Genomic DNA, 22,322 nt, shown 5'->3' with positions numbered 1-22,322 from the left:
AACGAGTAAAAATCTTTTGGTATACCACATTCTGTGCTTTCCGTTTTGTTTATCATGTAAATTTCATAAATGTAAGCATATTTTTTCCAAACCTTTTTTTTATTCGCACGCTTGCATTAATTTTGGGGTCCCTAGAGCACTGAACGAAGTAGCCTAAACTGGTTGTTTTCATGAGAAACAAAACTGTGTCTTTGTGTCGAATGCACAATTTGGTAACTTATAGGATCACAGTGGCGCTAGTACAAGTAAGCACGTCGGCAGAACGTAATGCGTATACGATAAGCAGCCTTCTATTTAAACCTATCATTACTGCCGAATCTCTTTTGTTCTATTTTGGTCAACGTTGCATCGGAGTATCAGCCGTTGCATAAGATATGTCTTTGGGCACAACTGTATGAACCTATACGAGATATCAACCTTAATACACAAGCACGACCATAAACGCTTACGTTCTGCCTACGTGCTGTACAAGTTGTTGCATACCTGACCGAAAGGTCATTCACCCTAGATGACGTCAGTGCTCAGCGCCCTCATGGTCAGAAGAACATTTTTGGCCTTCATTATTCGGGCGTACCCACAAATAGAAAGTTATGGGGGGGATTCTTATGTTTGACAGTTGTAAATGATAGTAATAAAGTAATAATCTAAATAATCGTACTACTTTGGTATGTCATGAATATACCATATTGAAAAAAGGGTATATCAGTTATTTTCCTGAAACAGCAACTGTGACTTTGCGTCCAATGCCCAATATGCTAATTATCATATCACCCCTGTTAAGGTACTTTGGTACGTGCCATTTGTATTTATTGTGGTATCCCAGCCGGCACAGGACATAGAACCTTCCATTTTTAAACTGTAACGGTTTCACGGCTTTTCTAAACGTTACGCAGCGTGTTGGACAACACGAGAGAGATGAGTATTTTGCTGGAAATTGTGACGGCTGCTCGCCATTTTGCCGACATCCCGACGTTTCTGGTGGCTACGTGTGCGTGTCTGCTGACATATCTGTATGTCCAGCGGCCCAAGAACCTACCACCCGGACCCAGGGCATGGCCGCTTGTTGGAAACATCCCCCTGTTAGCTAAGGTGAGAAACTAGACGCTACAAGCGACGGGAAAGTTAGTAATACACTGTAAATGCATTTAAGTTCGCGTGGTTTTTACTTCACGCTGAGGCGAAAATGGACAATTCGCGGTGGTTTAAAGTTTTCGCCAGCGCTATAGTCACATACTGTTACAGTATTGGACAAAAGGTTCACGGTGGATTTGAGTTCGCAGTGAAACGGTCGACGCGAAAACCGCCAACATAAAAGCATCGCGAACATTTCTTCATTTACAGTAAGCCAAATATGCTGAACTTACCTTCAGGTCCGATTTAGCAGGACGCCACTTTGAAATTGCAAGCTTGTCAAACTAGTAACATTTCCATTTTTTTAAAAGTTATCTAACTTGTTTACAGATGTATAGTTGAAAGCAAGGCTAATTTTCGTCTAATCATTCACAGTTCCTCAATTCGGGTGTCAGAGGGTATGTGTAAGGGGGGAGGAGGCGGGGAAGAGGGGGTGTGCCGTGGATAAGGCGACTCGACCCGATACTATCTCGGTCCTAGCCTCTACCAGGCTCCAGAGACGGCTGCAAAGAGTAGAAATTGGCCAAATAGACAGAAAACATACAAGAGGAGTTAGTCTGCTATAGGGGTATACAGTTCGCCGCTCTGAAAATGATGGATGGCATATTGGACCCTCCTTCCGTAGCCGACTCCCTTAGCACACTCTATTTGGCCAATTTCTACAATTTTTCCAGCCATCCGCGGAGCCTGGTAGAGGCTATTCGGCCTAACAACTGGTCAACTAGACCAGAATAAGCGTTGAGGTGTTGTTGGGTCGAGTTGGTCAAATTAGCTATGGGCCATGAGTTTGTTGAAGGCCGACGCGTCTGGCGATTCCATTGACCCGTCGCTAATTTAAATAATCGCAGGTTTTGATTTACAGGTCAGTGAATATAGTAAACTCAGTTGCTTGAATGTGTTCTGAGGACGCACTAATAGAAAAAAGGTTCGACAGCGTCAGGGTAGATTGACACATACTGTAGTCTTTTTTTTTCATTTTGAGGTTTGTAATCAAATTTCATAGTGTGCTTTCTTTGTACTAGTTGGGCATGATGCTTGGCATGAATTGCACACTATTGAATGACCGAATGACAACTATGACCGTGAGGTCATTGACCTAGCGCTTATACCATTGCATGCTTTCAAAGCGAATGACCGCTCGGTCACATCTCAGCCTGTTTAAGGCCTGTGACACCTGGGGGTTGGCTAGTTTAGCAGTTATATGCATGTAAGTTAAGATGTTTTATCTGTTTTCAACAAAATTTTGCCGAGTGATGTAAATAGCAAAGATTCAAAATATCACAGCAAGAAGATTGTCAATCTCCTGTATTTGGGGTGAAAAACTCGACTCTAATACGATTTCCCCTATAACCTCTTCGTGTGATGTTTTCCTTTCTAGTTGAATTGGGTGATAATATTACATATTAACTGGATATGCCGACAGCAGATTCTATGCACGCAAGGCTGTGACTGTTAAAATTCAATTTTCGAACAATCCATTTTTCCATTCGGCGGAAAAAAGGATTGTTATATGTTGTATTACCTTGCAAATGTTCCTTATTTTAGTTTTTATTATACATTTTACATTGTTTCTGCAAAGAGATAGATTTTTACAGGTTTGAGTAGCATAACCTTAGTTGGATCCGTTGGCACGTGTAGTGGCTGCCATCTTGAATCGTGACGTCACAGGGTCGCCATAGAATTTTATTTGGAGGGATGGCTTTGGGGTCGCTAGTGTTCTCTCTACTTTTAACAAATTGGCGCACAACTCTCACACATTCAACTCAAATAAAAAGAAAAATTCAATACCAATTCATATTCATAAAAAAGACCCCGTAATCGCTAAACTAACAAACCTAAAGTATATGTAGCACAAATATTTAACTCTAGTTCTACATTCTACTTCCAGTCTGTCTTTCTTCCCGCCACTTTCACGGAGCTGTCCAAACAGTACGGTGACGTCATGACCATCTGGACCGGCCGGGGTCCTACCATCGTCCTGACTGGGTACGAGACTATCCGGACCGCCCTGGTCAAGAGAGCTGATGATTTCTCCAGTCGCAAAGTCCCACCGAACATAGCAGGTATACGCGGGGACGGGACAACAGCGAAAGGTAATTCAAAGTCCTCGGCCGTAGGCATTTTGTATATGTACTGATAATAGTCTAGGGGGTGTCCCTGTGGTGTAGTGGTCGGCGCTTCTGTCTCTCACCACATCTGGTTAAAATAACTTGGACCAGAAGGACTGGGATTCAAGCCCCAGGTAGGACACCTCTGGACAAGAGGCGCATTGAGTCATACCAAAGACTTTATAAAAATGGTACATACTTCTGAAACATTATGGAAGTTAAACACACTTCACTGCAAGTGGACTAGCCCCCTGCTACAGTGATTGCACCTCAGTGTGGCCCAGGGCTATGAAACGAAGATGGGCACCGCCCTATACATCAATAATGGTGTGGGAGGATTTAAACTGATAATAGTCTATAAATAGTCTACAAAGCCTACAGCCAGGAGTTCGCTACCCCCAGGCCCCGGGATAGACCAACTAAGAGATAGAAAGACCAGAGATTGTGAAGGACATTGTTTTAAACATGCGGGAAGCAGAGGCTAGGGCAAGGGACAGGACTTCTTGTAGGATCCACCTGGAAAGCAAGGGGCCAGTTTCTGGCCTGTGCACGTAGGTAGGCAGGAAGGCAGATGATATACTTCTAGTACTAAAGGCACATTTCCGGCTATATTGTCGGTAGCATACACACGTACATGTTCATAATGACAATTTTGCTACACATGCATGAACGTTACATTCTTCCCAATGTTTCGCCTTTCTTTCTTTTTGCTTACTAGCCTCATAAAATGAGATTACTGGCAGTTTGTGCGTGTAAGTTACAGAACTAGTGACGGGTACGGATTAACAATGGCAAGCCACGTGTTCGCTGCAAAGTCTCAACTGCCCTATGCATATATCTCTCGTTATAATCTAAGATAAATGTACTTCCGTTACCGTTTGAAGTAAGACTTTCTTGACATTAGGATATGCTACATATAAGGCAACAAACAGTCGTTTTTGAAAGCCAGACAAGTTTTAATTCCTATTAAAAACAATAGTTTGTCACCTAATTTGTGGCATATATAATGCCAGGAACGTCTTACTTCAAACGGTAACGGAAGTTGCAAAATGTGTACATTTAAATGACAACGAGTGATATGTCTGATGGTTTTTGTTATCAATGATAACTTAACGACGATGTCACAAAGCCATTGTTTGTTTGCTCAATGACCTGCAGTGGACCCTTCTCTCTGAAAGGAGGAGGAACGCCCGCCTCACCTTTTTCTATTAAGCTAGTCAATAACTACAACAATATTAACACAGATAGTATACTGAAACCAGCTCAGGGGCGCACCCGGGGGAGCCACACGCTCAAGTTTCAACGCCCGGACAGACTCTTACAAACATTCATTCTTCCCCCGCACCATCCCCGAGTGGTACGCCCTGCCTGGCGCGGTTGTTACGGCTCCCACCGTTGAGTCATTCCGCGCCAGGCTGGAGGCCTGCCCGCCTTAGCCTGGGACCTCCTCTCCCCCTACTTTGCCCCTCGCGGTGTTATTTGGGGGCTATCGAAGTTGAAGTTGAAGTTTGTTTTCCAGGTGTACTGATGGCTGCCTACGGACCACAATGGAAACATCAGCGCAAATTCGCCATGACGACCCTCCGGGACTTCGGCGTCGGCAAGCGGAGTTTGGAAGGCAAGGTCAACGAAGAAGCCAACGCGCTGGTTCATGAATTTCTGTCACAAAACGGACAACCGTTCGATTTAAAAATCACGATGCAAAACGCCGTTTCTAACATCATTTGTTCAATTGTCTTTGGGGACCGATTTGAATATGGCGACCCTGATTTTCTCCGGCTTATTAGCCTGTTGAACGCCACAGTTGAATCGAAGCCCACTGTCATCGATCGTCTTTCGATGATACTCCCCATGTTTCGACACCTCGGCCTCATCGGAAGATCAAAGGAAGAAAAATCGCTGAAAATGTTTCAGGCTCTCCAAGAGTTCTGCGGTAAACAGGTAAAGAAGCACAGGGCGACCTTTGACCCCAACGACATCCGGGACTTTATCGATGCCTTCATCCTCGAGCAGCAGCGGGCTCAGGACGAAAAATCTCGCGAGAACTTCTCCGACAAGCAGCTGCTGGAGGTAGGTTAAACATAATTCGATCAATCAATCAATCAATTAACCAGTCAATTAATTGATTGATTAACCAATCAATTGATAAATGGTTGTTATATAGATGAATGTATGGTAGAAATGTGAAATTTGGAAACGTGTATGATTCAATTTATTTTCCAGAAGCTAAGAAACTGAAGAAAGTTGTATTTAGGTCGTAAACGTCTCAACGTGTTTTATGAAAGTTTGTATGTATTGAATTTTGTATATTGTTCAGTTACCAGGGCGAACCTTTTGTAATATCCTTCGGCTAGTTGGCTAGCCCTGGTTATACTTTTTTCTGTAGTTAAATCAAATCAAACTGAAGAATGTTTTCACCCCATTGTCCAGGTGCTGATAGACTTGTTCATGGCCGGTACCGAGACCACCGCCACCACCATTCGTTGGGCCCTGCTGTACATGATGGAGAACCCAGAAATCATGGAAAAGGCAGGTATTCAGTCACGTCTAGTAACGTTAAATCGCATTTTCCCTGCAATCCGTCTGTTGAGATAAGTTTCCAATGGCAAATAAGAAAAGTAGCAGGTTGGCGCAAATAGACATTTCATGGTTCATATAATAACCTGAAGTCCAGCTTTGTTAGCTTTGGCCTGCTCCCCAAGATCCGGTGGCTAGCGGGTCAAAGCTAAGAAGGCTGGAATCCAGGCTACCCAGAAAAGCCCCCCTTTCACTGGACAGGTGGCACGCTGGCGGCGTCGCTGCGTCCTTAACTGGATTCGTGTTACCCTTGACTTTATAATGGAAATATCATTCAAAACGTACAAGCATGACCAAAAAGACAACAAAACACAAAAAGCTTGAAAAGATTCGTTTGTTGTTGATAGAATTCGTTGAGTACTTTGTCAATTCGAACGGCCGCAGCGACGCCGCAAGCGTGCCGCGGGTCCAGTGAGAGGGGGGCTAAAGGATTTGGTCATGGTAGTTAGATACGTGGTGGGATAGTAGTAGCACAGCTCTACAGGCAACAAGGAGCAAAGAAACCAACTGTTCTTCACATAACGATTTCACCCACAAATATGGCGGCCACTACATTACGTCATTCTCACGTGACGTCCAACACCCAATAACAGCTCATCTGACCACAGGTTCATCAGGAGATAGACTCGGTGCTGGGACAGACCCCGCCGTCCTACGCACAACGGAACATGCTACCCTACACGAATGCGACCCTAGCGGAAGTCCTGCGAATTAAACCCATCGTGCCCCTCAGTGTTCCCCACGCAGCGTCCAGGGACACCACCCTCAATGGCTACAACATTCCCCAGGAAGCCATGATCATGGTATGAAAAATTATGCTGTTAATTATTATTTTACCAATAGACTGATCCGTCCATCAACCCAACTATTGATATCTGTAATGACGTGTATTGGTCCTTTATCTATTCAATACATTTATCTACATGTACACAAGCATCTATTGTTACAGTAACAGTATTTATTAATTATTCAGTCAAATTTTTGTTGTAATTTGTTTGGTACCTTATTTATCTGAATGATTTCCTGTGACACCCCCCCCCCAACCACACTACTCTACTCTACTCTACTCTACGTACTCTACTCTACTCTACTCTACTCTACTCTACTCTACTCTACTCTACTCTACTCTACTCTACTCTACTCTACTCTACTCTACTCCACTCCACTCCACTCCACTCCACTCCACTCCACTCTACTCTACTCTACTCTACTCTACTCTACTCTATTCTACTCTACTCTACTCTATTCTACTATTTACTCAATAACCCACTTTCTATCTGTGCCTCCCTCCATTACTCCATCTGCCCCCCACCCCCTCTCACTCTCTGTTTTGTCCCTCCGTCTTTCATAACTCATCATGGTATCGGGCAATTAATGTTGTTAATCATTTACATGTATTAATTCACCCATGCAAGTTCTACGTGATACGTTGTTACAGGTCAACCTGTGGTCGGTGCACATGGACCCTCAGCTGTTCCCAGAGCCAAGCAAGTTCCGACCCGAACGTTTCCTGGATCAGGACGGAAACTTCGTCAAGCACGAGGCGGTCATCCCGTTTTCTGTAGGTGAGTCACAAGGCGGGAATTTTGTATCTACATTGGTATATTGGTCAGAAATCACCCGTGCAATGGCAGCCAGTGCTGAATTGCTGCAGGGTTTACAATCACATAATTCACAACAGATACATATTGGCTCCACACTTGCACTTTGTAGAACTGTCACAAGGGTCTGGGCGGCTGCTCATTACGAACTGAGCCAATTCAGAAGCGTATTATGGAAAACCGCAGTTTCTGCGGCTCCCCCGCTGTGCGGAGTGCTATTGGCACCTTGGCGCTAGCAAATAACCGTGTGGTAGCTTGACTCTAGACCAAAGACACCAGATACCAATGCCTTGTATCCTTGTACAATCCCGGAACTTCTCTGGCTGACTGGAGTTTCTCTAGCTGGCTGATTTGGGAACAGTGGATGCTTGAAGATATGTAAACCGGTCTCCTGTATTCACATGCTTTCATTAGAGAGCTAAACAATGGTCTTCCTTCACAGTTCGGTGACGGAATTTCCTTTCAATAGTGAAGCCAATCAGCGCTCTCCTTTCCTGTGACGTCCTTTCCTGTGACGTAGATATCACGGGCCATCTGTCTCAGAGTGGTCACTTTAGCGTGGGAAGCGGTGTTGGCCACACACGCGGATCGTTCTAGCCCCATGGCAGGAATCAACGTCAACCATGGCATTTGTGTTGCCAAAGTTCTAGCTAGGTCTAGCTCAGGATTGGATTCAGTGAACCCTGTTGGGGAAACTCAACTTATAGGGAGACTGAATACCACAAATAGCGGACGTGTGTTTCAAACATAACGGTAGGTCTAGCTCAGGATTGGATTCAGTGAACCCTGTTGGGGAAACTCAACTTATAGGGAGACTGAATACCACAATTTATATATAGCGGATGTGTGTTTCAAACATAACGGTAGGTGTAGCTCAGGATTGGATTCAGTGAACCCTGTTGAGGAAACTCAACTTATAGGGAGACTGAATACCACAATTTATATATAGCGGACGTGTGTTTCAAACATAACGGTAGGTCTAGCTCAGGATTGGATTCAGTGAACCCTGTTGAGGAAACTCAACTTATAGGGAGACTGAATATCACAATTTATATTTAGTGGACGTGTGTTTCAAACATTACGGTAGCTAGGTCTAGCTCAGGATTGGATTCAGTGAACCCTGTTGGGGAAACTCAACTTATAGGGAGACTGAATACCACAATTTATATATAGCGGACGTGTGCTTCAAACATAACGGTAGCTAGGTCTAGCTCAGGATTGGATTCAGTGAACCCTGTTGGGGAAACTCAACTTATAGGGAGACTGAATACCACAATTAGCGGACATGTGTTTCAAACATAACGGTAGGTCTAGCTCAGGATTGGATTCAGTGAACCCTGTTGGGGAAACTCAACTTATAGGGAGACTGAATACCACAATTAGCGGACGTGTGTTTCAAACACAACGGTAGGTCTAGCTCAGGATGAGATTCAGTGAACCCTGTTGGGGAAACTCAACTTATAGGGAGATTGCATATCACAATTTATATATAGCGGACGTGTGTTTCAAACATAACGGTAGCTAGGTCTAGCTCAGGATTGGATTCAGTGAACCCTGTTGAGGAAACTCAACCTATAGGGAGTCTGAATACCACAATTAGCGGACGTGTGTTTCAAACATAACGGTAGGATTAACGTTAGCTCATAGTACTGGCTTTAGTGAGCCCTGTTGGGGAAGACTTAAATAGTCTGGGGGAGATTTGTTGAACATAATGGGAATTCTAGATCAGGGCTGGCTGTGTGTGCTGTGGGGATTAGCATAGTAATTGACACCTAGCCGAGAGTCAATAAAACTCCGCCTGTCTACGTCCAGACCGCTCATTTGCATTATACGCTTCTGAATTGAGCCAGTTCGTAATGTATTCTGTGCCAGCAGGTGAACTAGATACGACCTTCCCCAACCCATTCAAACCTGGGTGGAGTGTGGAAATAAAGTCGTGTAAAGTGCCTTTCCCAAGGGCACAACATCGGGGCATATCGGGGTTTCGATCCCGGGACCACTCGGTTCTAGGCGAAACGCCCTACCTATTGCGCCACACGATGCCACATTGAGCCCATACTATATCCATGGAGGGGATAGTATCCACGTGTTCATTAATATTGTTTATAAAAACAAAAGGAAATGGTGTCGGACAGGTATCCTCCATATCAGTCGTCTTGGCTTTTTTTCTTCTTCCCTTTTCTAAATGTATATCAGTATCTGATTGGTACCGGTTTTCTGATAGCCTGACTGAATTACGCTAAAAAAGCACATGATAAGTGCAGCAACATTGGACGCAATAAACTTTTGAGTTATTTGTTTAACCCTCACATACTAGTATCATTGGTATCACAGACAGCATATTTCACTCCCTCCTCATGCAATAATGGATGTTTTGTAATGATCTAAGCTACATTCATTTCAATGTGCGTGTGTTCCTGCAGCATGACCTCAGGTAATATAACCCAAATGGAACACGCGTTGTTTGGCCAACAGCAAATGGAACGCACGGAACCTTAGATAGAAGTCTTGTGACGTCTTAAGATTGAGACATTACAATGCTGTTAACCACCCTTGCTAACCATATTTTCTCCAGGCCATCGGATATGCCTTGGTGAACAGCTGGCCAAGATGGAGCTCTTCATGCTGTTTGTCTCCCTGATGCAGCGTTTCACCTTCCATCTGCCAGAGGGCGCACCTAAGCCGTCCATGGTGGGAAAATCGGGCGGTGTTATCAATACGCCTTTCCCCTTTGAACTGTGCGCTGTTCCACGTGGCTAACTTCAACAGAATTGTCAATGAAAAAAATATAGGGCAAGAAAAGCCATTATCTATGCACATTTTGAATAGAAAAAGTTATGATTTTTAAAACAGATTTGCATTTGTGTTTGATGTAAACAGCAGAACTCAACTTAGATGTTCACGATATTGGTTAGGTGGGTAGGTACGTATTGATAATACGATTGTTTAATTCGACAATAGTGTGTGTGTTACTTTTTAATATGCAATGGAAGATATAGCATAATATTTATTCGACCAGAATATTGTTGCGCAAGATGGGAATAATGTATAATTAGTGTATTTTTTTTTGCGATATTATAGAATATATAGAGTACTTTGTCTTTGACTGTAAAATGTTTAAACCATTATGGGATTATGTGGAAAGTTTGTTTATTTATTCTATATTTCTTACTACACATGGCATCACCTTTGGGTGCAACCTACATATGTTAAAAAGTTTCGATACATCAATGAACTGAAGCTTGTTGCTATAGCTAAGTTATTAATATTAATAACAAAGCAAAGACGCATTGTGTAGTCCCCACGCTTAGGTTATGTCATGTATTCCAAACATGCTGGGTGTGTAGACACTTTTTACAAACGAAAACGATTTCTTTCTGTCGTGCAAGGAAAAACGCATAAAAACTGTTCCTGAACACACACAACTTTTCTTGCCCCCCTCCCCACGAATATGCCGAGATCGAACATCGAAATATTGAGGTGAAATGCATTAAAATAAGCTAGTTCGGAGTTGCTACTACGCATGTGCAGTGTCAAAGGTGAAGGCCCCCGCGACGGAAACAAGACCCGTCTGGGCGTTGTTATGCAAATCGAGACAATGTGGAGGCGAGCACTGTTTCCCTCGCGGGGGCCTTCACCTTTGACACTGCACATGCGTAGTAGCAACTCCGAACTAGCTTATATGGCTCGTCATATGTTTACACAGCATCTAGGGTATACCTTAATTGTTTCTACTTCAATATTTGAAGAAAAATGACGAGGATATCAAATTTTTCGGCATTTTCGGGGCTGGACGGACGTCTGTTCTGCTCAAACCAAGGTTTGCTCAAACTAACTTTTCCCGCCTAAACTGTTACCGTGTGGGATTCTGCGAAGAATCGGGCTATTTCAAAAAGGATGGTAGAGGGGGTAAAGGTATCTCATTTTAATCCTCACTAGTACAAAGGAAGTATTTTTAACCTCCTCACTGGTACTTTTTGTCATCTGACGCCCTGTAGACTTTATATGCCAAATTTATATACTTCGATGGTGATTAGTTACCTCCTTCGTTCGGCAGATGGTATTTCAAATAATTGGAATAGTCCAAACTCTTCAAAATGACTTCCAAATCTTAGTTTTCTGCAGTACTGTCAAAAGCCGCTAAGCAGGCCCATAATCTAATTGTTTCTTCCTTTGAAAACCAGCAGACCAACTATCATAAAAAAATCCATCCACAACTGACTAATGCTGTTTACAAACATACTGACACACACAAAAAACATGACCTTCTTGGTGAAAATAATAAGTTTATTGACCTAAAGAAGGAAACAGAATTTTCAAAGGTCAACTGCATTCTACAGATATTATGATACTCATAAGATAAAATATTAAACCTTAACATAAATGAAACATGCCTTGGTTATTTGGTGTACATTGTCTGCAAATAATAATAACAAATTATTATTAATTGATAAATATAAATCTTAATGTAACTGCAACATTCAGTTGTTGTTCTTAGATAAGATAATAAATGCTAAATATTAGCTAAATCTAAATGTTATAGAAAAAACATGTAATTCTATCATATATGTTAAATTGTAAGTGCAACATTTTACAAAGAGGGGAAAATCAATTTATCACAAAAAAAGGGAAATCTTACAATGATTCAAAGTTTAGTTGTTGCAACCGATACTAAATACTATTAACAAATGATAATCTTAACATTCATTGCAACATGGTCAGCTGGTGCAAGAGTCTCACAATGCTTAGGAATTGTACGTTGATGTATTTGAAGAATTCTTGAATGTTATAGATACAAAATGTAGTGAACAGGCAAGTTACTGCCTGTAAGCCTGCACCAAGTAATTTTTATGGATGACATGCTTTGGAGACCCCTAAATCTAATGCGAGAGCGCAAAAAAAACAAACAAGAAGGGCCGAAAAAAACAAGATGCATAGATTTGAAATATAATAGTCGACGACACATGTTAGGTCACAAATTGAATGAGAGAACACAGTGTAACAACTAACAATTCTTTTATTCATCATGAAAACAGCAATAATATACATGTTAATAAATCAGTTGAAGTTGAACAGCAGTTGTTGTCCTGTCCTGTTTCTGTGCTGTCAGGATCATCCTGTCAGTAGTGCATTTTTTTCTACTGCTGACAGGATGATCCTGCCAATAGCCTTAGGCGTTTATTTATGCATTTCGCGTGGCGAGTTTTACGTTAATCTTACGATTTGCGGCACTCTCTTTGGTCATAGTTACAGGAAGCGGAATTTTGATCCTGTCAGCAATGCAGATTTTTCCACTGCTGACAGGATCGCCTTTCAGCAGTTAATTTTTTTCTACTGCTGATAGGATGATCCTGCCAATAGCCTTAGGCGTTTATTTATGCATTTCGCGTGACGAGTTTTACGTTAGTTTTACGATTTACGGTACTCTCATTGGTCAAAGTTACAAAGGAAAAGGAATTTCTTGTGTTTTTTTTTCTGGGAACAGACCAAAATCAATGCGCGCGTGGACGTCATCCATTAAATTACTTGGTGCAGCCTAATATAAAATTCTTCTGAAATACAGTACTATTAGGCCTCAAAACATTGGGTGCATGTGCATAAAATTGGAGCTGTGCACCTAGCTATGTTGGTAGGCTATCTAGTATAACAGGGTGAACTATTGTACATTTAGTAGAAAAAATGTTCATGAAATTGAAGTATCAGAAAATATAACTTTTGTTGTACTTTGGTGTATTATTTGTTTAAAAGGTTGACGTAAGCTTTAGAACTTCAGAATATGCAGAAGGCATTATAAGTACGCTTGGCTGATGTTCTATTTTATTTCATGTTGTACAAAATTCTTTCTGCGTGCACCTAAATATTTAGGTGTGCCAGTGCAACTTTTCCTTTTTTTAGCAATAAGCAACCTGATACGACCTACAACTTAGTTAGTTAGTTAGTTAAGTAAAGGAACGCATGCGTGCTGAGAATACAATGGTAAATACTAGATTATTTCGCACTTTAATTCTAGAGATTTTCTAGTAGAGGCACTACAGACTTATACTACAACAGTATCTACGTAATGCACATGTATGTGCAGTAACCGAGAGAGAAAGTTGTTCTTAATCTTCACAATCTGTTTCATTTCATGATTTATCACCCTTGCCTGAGCAAAAACAGACATGAAAATATTCTGGTGTTGACAGTGTTTGCATGCTTTCTCTTTTTTTTTCCCTTCGAATTCTCTTCCGTATATGTCGGTGTCAATATTTTTGCACCAAAGTTTTCCTCCAAATTCTATAGCACACTTCTTTTCAGCCCTATTATCTTAACATCTGTCCCTACTCAGGGCTCGAAATAATGGGTGCATGTGCTTTGTTAGGGACCTTCTTGCACCAAAGTTTTCCTCCAAATTCTATAGCACACTTCTTTTCAGCCCTATTATCTTAACATCTGTCCCTACTCAGGGCTCGAAATAATGGGTGCATGTGCTTTGTGCACCCAAATTTGAAGCTGTGCACCTAATTTTTGACTGTGGGTGCACTGGTGCACCTAGATATTTTTATAGGCTATAGATTTGGGTAAAGGTTCTATTGTACACAATACATTTTATTTGATGTATTACTTGTTTGAAATTTTGAAGTTAGCTATAGATTGTAGTTCTCATAAGTGTTAAACTGTGTAAATTGTTTTATGCGGTGCACTCAAAATTCTTTCTGTGCACCTAATTTTTTGGGTTGGGTGCACCAGTGCGCCTATTTCCAAAATTTCGAGCCCTGCTACTGTTCTTGCATCAGTCTTACACGCTTTTTCATTTGTCTCCTGGTAATGCAGACATTGGGACTATCCATTCTCTTAAATTATGGGTAGGCTTTGCTTCCTGACACAAATTGAAGGACACTCTATGTCATGAAACTGATTTAAACAGCATATATTACCTTGCCTACTTCTTTGAGTCTCAGACCATGGCACAAGCAGCACTTGACTTTACAGAAGCCTCCAGTATGATCTTGTCATCCTTGTTGTATCCCTTTTCTGGATCACACACCTCATCCCACTTCATGAATTTCGGGAACCCCCGTTTGTTATCATTACCGTAGAAGACGTGTTCAAACTTCTGTTTATACACCTGAACACCTTTCTTCTGTGGGATCAACCGCAACTCGACTGATGTACAGCAGGACCAAAAGCTGTTGGAATCGGCATCACACTGCAGGTAGACACCAAGGGTCTTGTTGTTGGGCGGCTGGGTATTGGTTTCAGGCACGGCCACTATTTTCCAGGGCAGGTGGCGGATGAAAAACGTATAGCTGAGCTTCTTCTCCATGAGCTTGCTGATGTTTTCCACAGTGAAACGGAAGTTTGTTACCTTCTTCAATTCTATCTCCTTCCCCAGCTCTTCTTCACTGAAAATGTTACCACGGATGATTTCCTTCATGCCATGAGGAGCATCTACCTTCACGTGAGTCTCCAGTATGATTTTGTCATCCTTGATATATCCCTTCTCTGGATCACACACCTCATGCCATGGCATGAACACTGGGAACCCCCAGCTATACTCCTTGCGGTGGAAGACATGACTAAAACCCTTTTCAAAAGTCTGAATGTCATTCTTCTGAGGAATCAATCGCAGCTTAGCTGAGGCAGAGCATGACCACAAGCTGTCAGATCCAGCATCACACTGCAGGAAAAAGGCCAGGCTCTTCTTGTTAGGCTTGTGCTCAGGCCGGGTTAGTATCTTCCATGGCATGTTGCGGATGAAGACAGCAGGGCTGAGCTTCTTCTCTTTGAGCTGGCTGATGTTGTCCACGGTGAAACGAAAGGTGGCCTCAGCTCGGGACTTTTTTTCTTCCCCCATCTCATCATCCTGGATATCTTCATCATTGTTGTTCCCAAGGACAACATACTTTTTCTTCTGTCCTGTCTTCAGCTCAAACATGATGTGACTGATGTCATCAGGAATGTCTGGGGTCGAACCTTCCAGCAAGGACTGTAGCCGTGCCGTGACATCAGAGTAAACGTTCATGACGTCAAAGTCACTGCCATGTTCTATAACCTTCTCTGAGAAGTCCACTGTGCTGGACAGACCATCTAAGGTGCTCACAACACTGTCTGATATAGAAAAGAGCTGCCTGGAACGGTCTGCTGTGATGGCTGCTAACCTTTCTTCCAATACAGTCTGCTTACGCTTCACAAGGCTTGTCAAATACTTGATCTCCTCCTTTGCAGTGGCACTGATGTCGTCTGCAGCTTTCTTACTCTTCATGTACAGTTCACCTTGCTTCATGGCTACAGCGCTTGCCTTGTATCGGTATTCTGTGATTTTCTGCCTGGCAGCTTCTAGTTTGTTTTTGATTTCTGCCCTAACATCGCACACAGTGTCTGCCAGGTAGCCATACTGGTGGTTCTTGTGCTGCAATACTGTGCAATCTCGGCAGATGGGGTGCTTGCAAGTCTCACAGTAGAACTTCATCTTCTCATCATCATGTTTTGGACAGATTGGCAGTGATTTCGACTTCAGCGTTCCTGTCTTGGTGATCAGATGCTCTTTTAACTCCGCAGAACCGATGACTTCATGACTGCGCGTACGTTTGAGACGACGGTGGGCACAAATGCACTCATCACAGAAGAACTCTTCACAGACAACACAGCCATGGCCAGCTTCTTCTTCTTCACAGTTGTCACATTGCATTTTGTCATCCTCCTTGCTAACTAGACACTTGTGAGCCTGAACTGTGTCACTCAAGCTTTGGACAAAGAAGTTGTTTTTGAGCCAAGCGACACCAGCTACTGGTAGTACGGTGTCAGTCCGACATGTTGGGCATGGAAACTTGTCTTTCGCATCACCTTGCTGTTCAACAACCTTCTTAAGACAACCCTCACAGAAGGTGTGAATACACGGCAGGATCTTGGGATCTTTTAAGGGCTCCAGACATACAGGACACTCAAGAAAGTCACCCGAAATCTTGTTGAGTAAGGTGTCTGCCTTAGTTTCTTCCTTAGACTTAGACCCTTTCGCATGGTCAGATTTTTTTCTGTAACAAAATCATTCAGTTAGGTTAGAGTACTGTATGACTTGCTTGGTGCTCGCAAAGCTTTCAATACAAATATCTTGCAATCTTAGACAAATCCACATACTGCTTTTACCAAAAGGCTGACTTATAAGTAACAATCATGTTGCCTTTGCTAGTGAAGCAACTGGTACAATTCGACAAGTAATTTTCCTTTCTTTGAATCTAACTGGCAACTGACTAGAATACAGAAAAAAATGCACCAAAAAGCACCAGTAGAAAAAGAAAGAAACTGGTCAAATGCTGATGGGTTTGACAAAAACAGTGATAACTTTCTTAAATTTACTGTGGTTGTAGTTACTGCACTGTCAAATGCAATATGACAACTCAAAGAGAGTCTGCATGGGGAGGGGGGGGTTACGACAATGCTTCACGCTGAATCAGAAACTGAGAAAGAAAAAACCTACGAATTAGGCCACAGCAAGTAATTTTTATGGATGACATCAGCGCGCTCATTAATTTTCGCCTGATTTCGAAATAAAAAACAAGAAATTTCATTGCCCCCTCCGACGATGGTCAACATGCCAAAAATTGGCAAATATGTCGTAAACGTTGACAGTCTAAGGTGTTTCATTGCATATGAATACCCAGTGTAGTTCCTGCCCATGATGGTATGATAACAAGCTGTTTTCTGCATTTGTTCTAGCAAGGACATTATATAAATAATGGGGGGGGGGGGTGTCTAGTTAATTCAGCTGTATACAGAAGGTGTTTTATCGCATATGAATACCCAGTGTAGTTGCTTCAGATGATGTTACAACAAGCTCTTCTCTGCATTTGTTGTAGTTAGTCTATTGAGATGTATACACATCTACAAGGACATGTTTACTGTTGAATCAAGGAGGTTTTATGTTATATATGAATGAATACAGGACTAATACATTGGTTGACTACAGGACTAAAAGACCTGTTGGTCATGATATCATATTTCGTCGCCTCAATTCTTGTTTAACAAGAATTATGATCTCAAAATTTGCAAATATAGGAATCTTGTTTTTTTTGGCCCACCTTGTTTTTTTTTCGCCCTATCTCATTAATTTTGGAGTCTGCGGAGGATGTCATCCATAAAATTTACTTGCTGTGGCCTTACGCTAAAAAACAGGAAAGCGATGACAAAAATTTGGTCGCCTTGCTACGAAATATGTGACTAAGACGGTTTTCCCTAAGAATTACATGAAATGAAAATAGTCTGCCTACGCCTTACGGGAATTTGGTTGATCTTCCTCTGTGGAAAATTTGCATAATCAAATTGGGCTGCTCCAAAAAAAAGTTGTGGAGGGGGGGTGGAAGAGGTACAAAATCGGGTTTTGTCCCTACCCTAGCTCCAATCCAGAAATTGGTCAAACCCCCCCTAGTTCCTAATCCAAAATGGCCCAACTGACCCTAGTTCCGGGTCAAAAATTGCTCAACCCCCCCTAGTTCCTAATCCAAAATTACACAAACCCTCCCTGGTTCCTAATCCAGATGCTTGAACCCTACCCCCCTTCCAATCCAGCCTCTTCCACCCCCCCTTTCAACTATTTTTTGGAACAGCCCATTTTCCACAAACTAGATCAACCAAATTCTAGTTTCAGATATGTAGGCTATATCCAGTATTACAAACATGCTGATCAACGTTATTTTATCAATCCAAATCTCACATTCCCTTCATAAATATTTCTATCATATACATAAAGTTGGAAAGAAAAAACTCGCAACTTTGCTTGGCCTTGCCCCCCACCCCCTTTCCGACCCTCTGCGATAGAGCTGACAAAAAATGACTTAAAACACGGCTCTATATTGATTCCCCTGTATCTAGGAATATCATTATTGCTTCTTGATAAAAAATATGGTGAGAAATAAAGATAATATCATACCTTTTCGGCATTTTTCTGTCAGACGACGGACGACACGTCTACTCAGCTCAACTTTCCCCCGCCAAAAAGCACAGCAGGGAGTTGGACTATTTGAAAACAATAAATATAAAGGGGGTGAAGAGCAGTCCTTCAAACCTGCTATTTATGTTTAGCCATAAGTATGGCTAAACATATTGTTTTCTCTCATGTTTCTTCTCCTCCTGTCAAATCTTCAAATGGATTCATCTCTGTCATTTTTTGACCAAATGACCTGAAATTTGGTACAGAGGTAATGTAGGCAAAAACCAATGTGCGTTCTTTTCCTTGTTTTGATATTGACCTTGAAAGTGATTTTATTGAGGTTTTTAGGCTATTTTTAGCATATCTTGGCCTCCTGCGCCCTGGTATTTCAACCGAATGACCTGAAATTTGCTGTATATGTGGCTTGAACAAATATTTAAAGGACTACATTCCCATTTTCGGCATACATATATTCAAAACGATTTATTTTGGGCTTTCTTGACAATATTTGCCACTTCTGTCACTTTCAATACTACATATGACCTACAGGTCATTGACCCCTAGTGCCTTGCACCTGGCCAAGCTAGAAGTTTGCTTACGAGGAGGAAAGACCGGACATAAACATTTAACGTGATTCTCGGAAAAACACCATGTTCCCTTAAACTCAGTGGTTAAATTGCAGTTTAGGAAATTTTATAACAGAAAACAAGTTAAATCAATGATTTTGTGAATGTTTATTCTAGCATTAGTTATTCCAGATATTTTCAAACTCCAAATTTTTCAACACAACACGGGAGATCGTTTCTCCTCAGACTGGCGCGACACTCCTGTCAAAATTGATTGATGATCTCTCTCTGCCGCCGACTTCATACATGATCAAAGGCGGGTGGTAGGCGGTGCGCGGGGGAAACTTAAACATATAATGTAGCGAAGTGTTGCACAAGGAATTCTCACGCTGAGGGGTACATGAAATAATGCTTACAAAATAGACCTCTATGAATCGGGCTACATTCAGCAATGGTAGACGGATTCGGGGCATGCCGCTCAAAACACATGGTCTCACTGGGGACAGGCGTTTTGGTCCCGCACGTTGTCGCAGCGGTGCGTCGCCGCTACGCGATCGAAAGCACGCCGCTGTCTGTCTCGGACCAACACTCTCCCGTGATGTGTAGCGTCCACCACCAGGCCTTCCTACATGTCCTACGTACGGGCGTATGGATCGTAGAATTCGGCAAAAAAGGAATGATTAGGCCAGTAGAGTCAGTCCCCGGTAAGGTCAATGATTCGCCCCTTTGCGCTAGCTTGTAACGTTAAATGAATGTACCCTCTGGTGGCCAAACTTCACTGACAAACTTTCTCCCTATTATCATCATGAGCTTGCGTTAGTCTGGTACTAGTGACTATTATGTGCCGGGAATGTTTATCTATCGCACGCCTTGGAAGGAAGTTCAACCATGATAAATGGTCGGCCGTTGCGAAAATTTGGAATCCCATGCTGTTGATTTTCGTGATTGAATCTGTAAGAAAATATATTTTCATGTCGTTCATGTTTTTGGGACGGACGCCGGGACGGGGTGAATTTTTTCTATCATTTTCGTCCCGTTAGTAATGCAAATCGAATCGTGTTGCACAAGAGGCAAAACACTAAAAACGTGGGTCTTGTGGAGTGTTTTGGAGCGGGAAAATGCCGGATATTAGCGGTGCCGAACAGTGTACATCGTCGCGCGCGGGTGACGCTCCGTCAAAACAAATCCGCTGGTGGTCTAGCGCGGCCACCGAAAATAGGCAGAAACACACAGGAGGACTTAGCACCTTCGTTTATGAGGGCAATTGTGAAAATCTTTTGTTACAAATTGTTCGAACATTAACATTTGGATAGATGGTTTGAAACTGTTCTAAATAAAGAGATTTTTGTGTAGTTACGTTCGAAATGTTTCCAACGTATGTGAAATAAGTTCAAACATGTTATAAGTTTCAATTCTAATTGTTTGAACACTTTAGAACTATTGTGACTTAGACATTCTTTTAATCAAAACAGTTCAAACATATTACAAATATTATATTAAAACCCTCTCGGTGACTTTGAATTGACTCAAATATGTTGTTTTTGGTCATTTCCTTCGTCTCCTGTCAAATCTTCATATGTATACTATGGAAAACTTCATTCTTCCCTGGGGTTGATCTTTTTTAATTCAATTTTGAACTGGGTTGATTATGCGCAAGAGTGTAACTTTCAGCGGATATTTTTCGACTGGTTTACATGGAAATGGCACGGAATATCCCATTCTTGCAAGGGGAGGATTCTTTAATTATTTCTTTCAATTTTGAGCTGGAATGATTATGAAAAAGTCCATTTTTTAGCAGAAGTGTATTTGTTAATCAATTAGTGGATATGGTTGTGGACTGGTCCATATTGTGTTGAGGTGCTACTGGAAGACTCAATTTTGGACTGGGGTGATTCATTTTTTTAGTGCAAGTATTTTAGAATGGTCCATTGTTATTTTGGGAGAGTCCTTTTTTTGCATGGCGAGGAGTATGGCTAAACATGCTGTATTTGCTCGCAAATGTTGCCTTTCTAGTTTACATTCTATGATACTTTTCTGGTATAAATAACTATTAAAAATGTTTTGTATTTTTAGTTTTATATATACTGTTTTCCTTTTAATGGACAAATTACTACTTTATTGACGTGTCAAATCTAGCAAATAAACTCCCCCTCCACATAATTTTAGAACAGCCTGTTAGGTCATAGGTCACATTTACTAGGGGCGACAAAACATTTCAATTGGGATTTTTTTATTACAAATCAGATGCCATCTGAGAGACTATAAGTCTAAATACCACCAACTAGTATCATGTAGATTATATTTCACATGAAAATTGTAAACAATTCAAAGTATAATTCCTTCTAAAATCGACCGATTTTGTATTTAATGATCATGAATTATTTCTGTGTTCTGCCGCCCTCATACCGCGAAATTGCATGTGTTTTCGGGGGAATTAGGGCATTTCAATTTTGGCCAATAATACATGCATCCCTATGGGGAAGTTGACAGAAATTAGGTGTCATTATCTCAGGAACCAAAGATCCTGACCAAGAAAACTTACCCTCAAATGTTTACCAGTGTAGACTGTCATCTATCAGAATTACGAGAGCTTCTTACGGCTAGTCTCCGGGGAAACACCCCCGATCGCGAGCGAGAGCACTTGAGTCAGTCCATTTCCCTTATAAGGGCCTACTCGCGACCATCACACTATCTCCCGGGGGTCCAGAAGACAAGAAGATGAGGAAAGGTCGTTTTTGTCAACAAATTCTAAAATTATGAAGTCTGAACTGTCATACCCACCCCAGACTTGCCAAGAGTTCACCAAAAAGCCCATCAAGAAAGGCTTTCAATGTTTTAATGCCCTGTTTATTCTTGAGCTCTCTCACCGTAGGGTCTAGGCTCGTTATTAATATTATAGCAGCAGGGAGTTTTTATTGCAACCGGGTGGCTGACTGGAGCTTCTCTGGCTAGCTTGTACGATTTTGGCACCGTGGAGATCTGCTTGGAGATTAGGAGGAGAGACAAATTTAGCCAGATTCAAAATTCGTACCCTTCCTTTTGGAAATTGATTATACATAGAAGTCAATTGGAGTACTGTAAGCTTACTAGCCCAGACTACAAGGAGGACCGTTACTGAAGCGGTATTTCCCATTTGTTCTAGAGATTGTGCATGACGTGACGTCCTAGAAGTCAGTTATTGAAGTAATTAATCATCCAGCGACCTACTTTCTGTATGTTCTATTTGCAGTATCCCACTCCCAAGGAGAAATTTGTGGAATGCATGAAGACAGTAGATAAGAAAACAAAGTCGGTAAGTTATTTCAAGACATTCTCACATCACAACAAAAAGTTGTATTCGTACGCTGTGAATATCACTGTGCAGTGTAATCAGGTAGGTTAAAGGCAACCAAAGCAATATAAGGGCAAAAAAATGGAAAAAAAAAATGCTGGA

The 22,322-nt window shown here is 41.8% G+C and overlaps 2 protein-coding genes across 2 annotated transcripts; one reads left to right on the top strand and one right to left on the bottom strand.

Annotated features, from left to right (window-relative positions):
* The first annotated feature begins 818 nt into the window (after nt 1–818).
* On the top strand, nt 819–10,545 carry LOC136435955 (cytochrome P450 2D4-like). Its single transcript, XM_066429663.1, has 7 exons — nt 819–1,089; nt 3,020–3,224; nt 4,759–5,309; nt 5,670–5,772; nt 6,420–6,619; nt 7,255–7,381; nt 9,993–10,545. Exons 1-7 carry the CDS (start codon nt 916–918, stop codon nt 10,175–10,177), a joined length of 1,545 nt encoding a protein of 514 aa, XP_066285760.1. The 5' UTR covers nt 819–915; the 3' UTR covers nt 10,178–10,545.
* A 3,244-nt stretch (nt 10,546–13,789) lies between these two features.
* LOC136435675 (E3 ubiquitin-protein ligase TRIM45-like) lies at nt 13,790–18,404 on the bottom strand. The gene is made up of 2 exons (XM_066429321.1): nt 18,324–18,404; nt 13,790–16,431 (listed from the first exon to the last, which is right to left on the bottom strand). The coding sequence occupies exons 1-2, from the start codon at nt 18,332–18,334 to the stop codon at nt 14,355–14,357; spliced, it is 2,088 nt and encodes a 695-aa protein (XP_066285418.1). The 5' UTR covers nt 18,335–18,404; the 3' UTR covers nt 13,790–14,354.
* Between the last annotated feature and the right edge of the window lie 3,918 nt (nt 18,405–22,322).

Source organism: Branchiostoma lanceolatum, chromosome 5 (assembly GCF_035083965.1).
Source record: "Branchiostoma lanceolatum isolate klBraLanc5 chromosome 5, klBraLanc5.hap2, whole genome shotgun sequence".
NCBI classification, from domain to species: domain Eukaryota; kingdom Metazoa; phylum Chordata; class Leptocardii; order Amphioxiformes; family Branchiostomatidae; genus Branchiostoma; species Branchiostoma lanceolatum.
The sequence above is the reverse complement of the archived record's forward strand: the minus strand, read 5'-3'. Positions and strand labels throughout refer to the sequence as shown.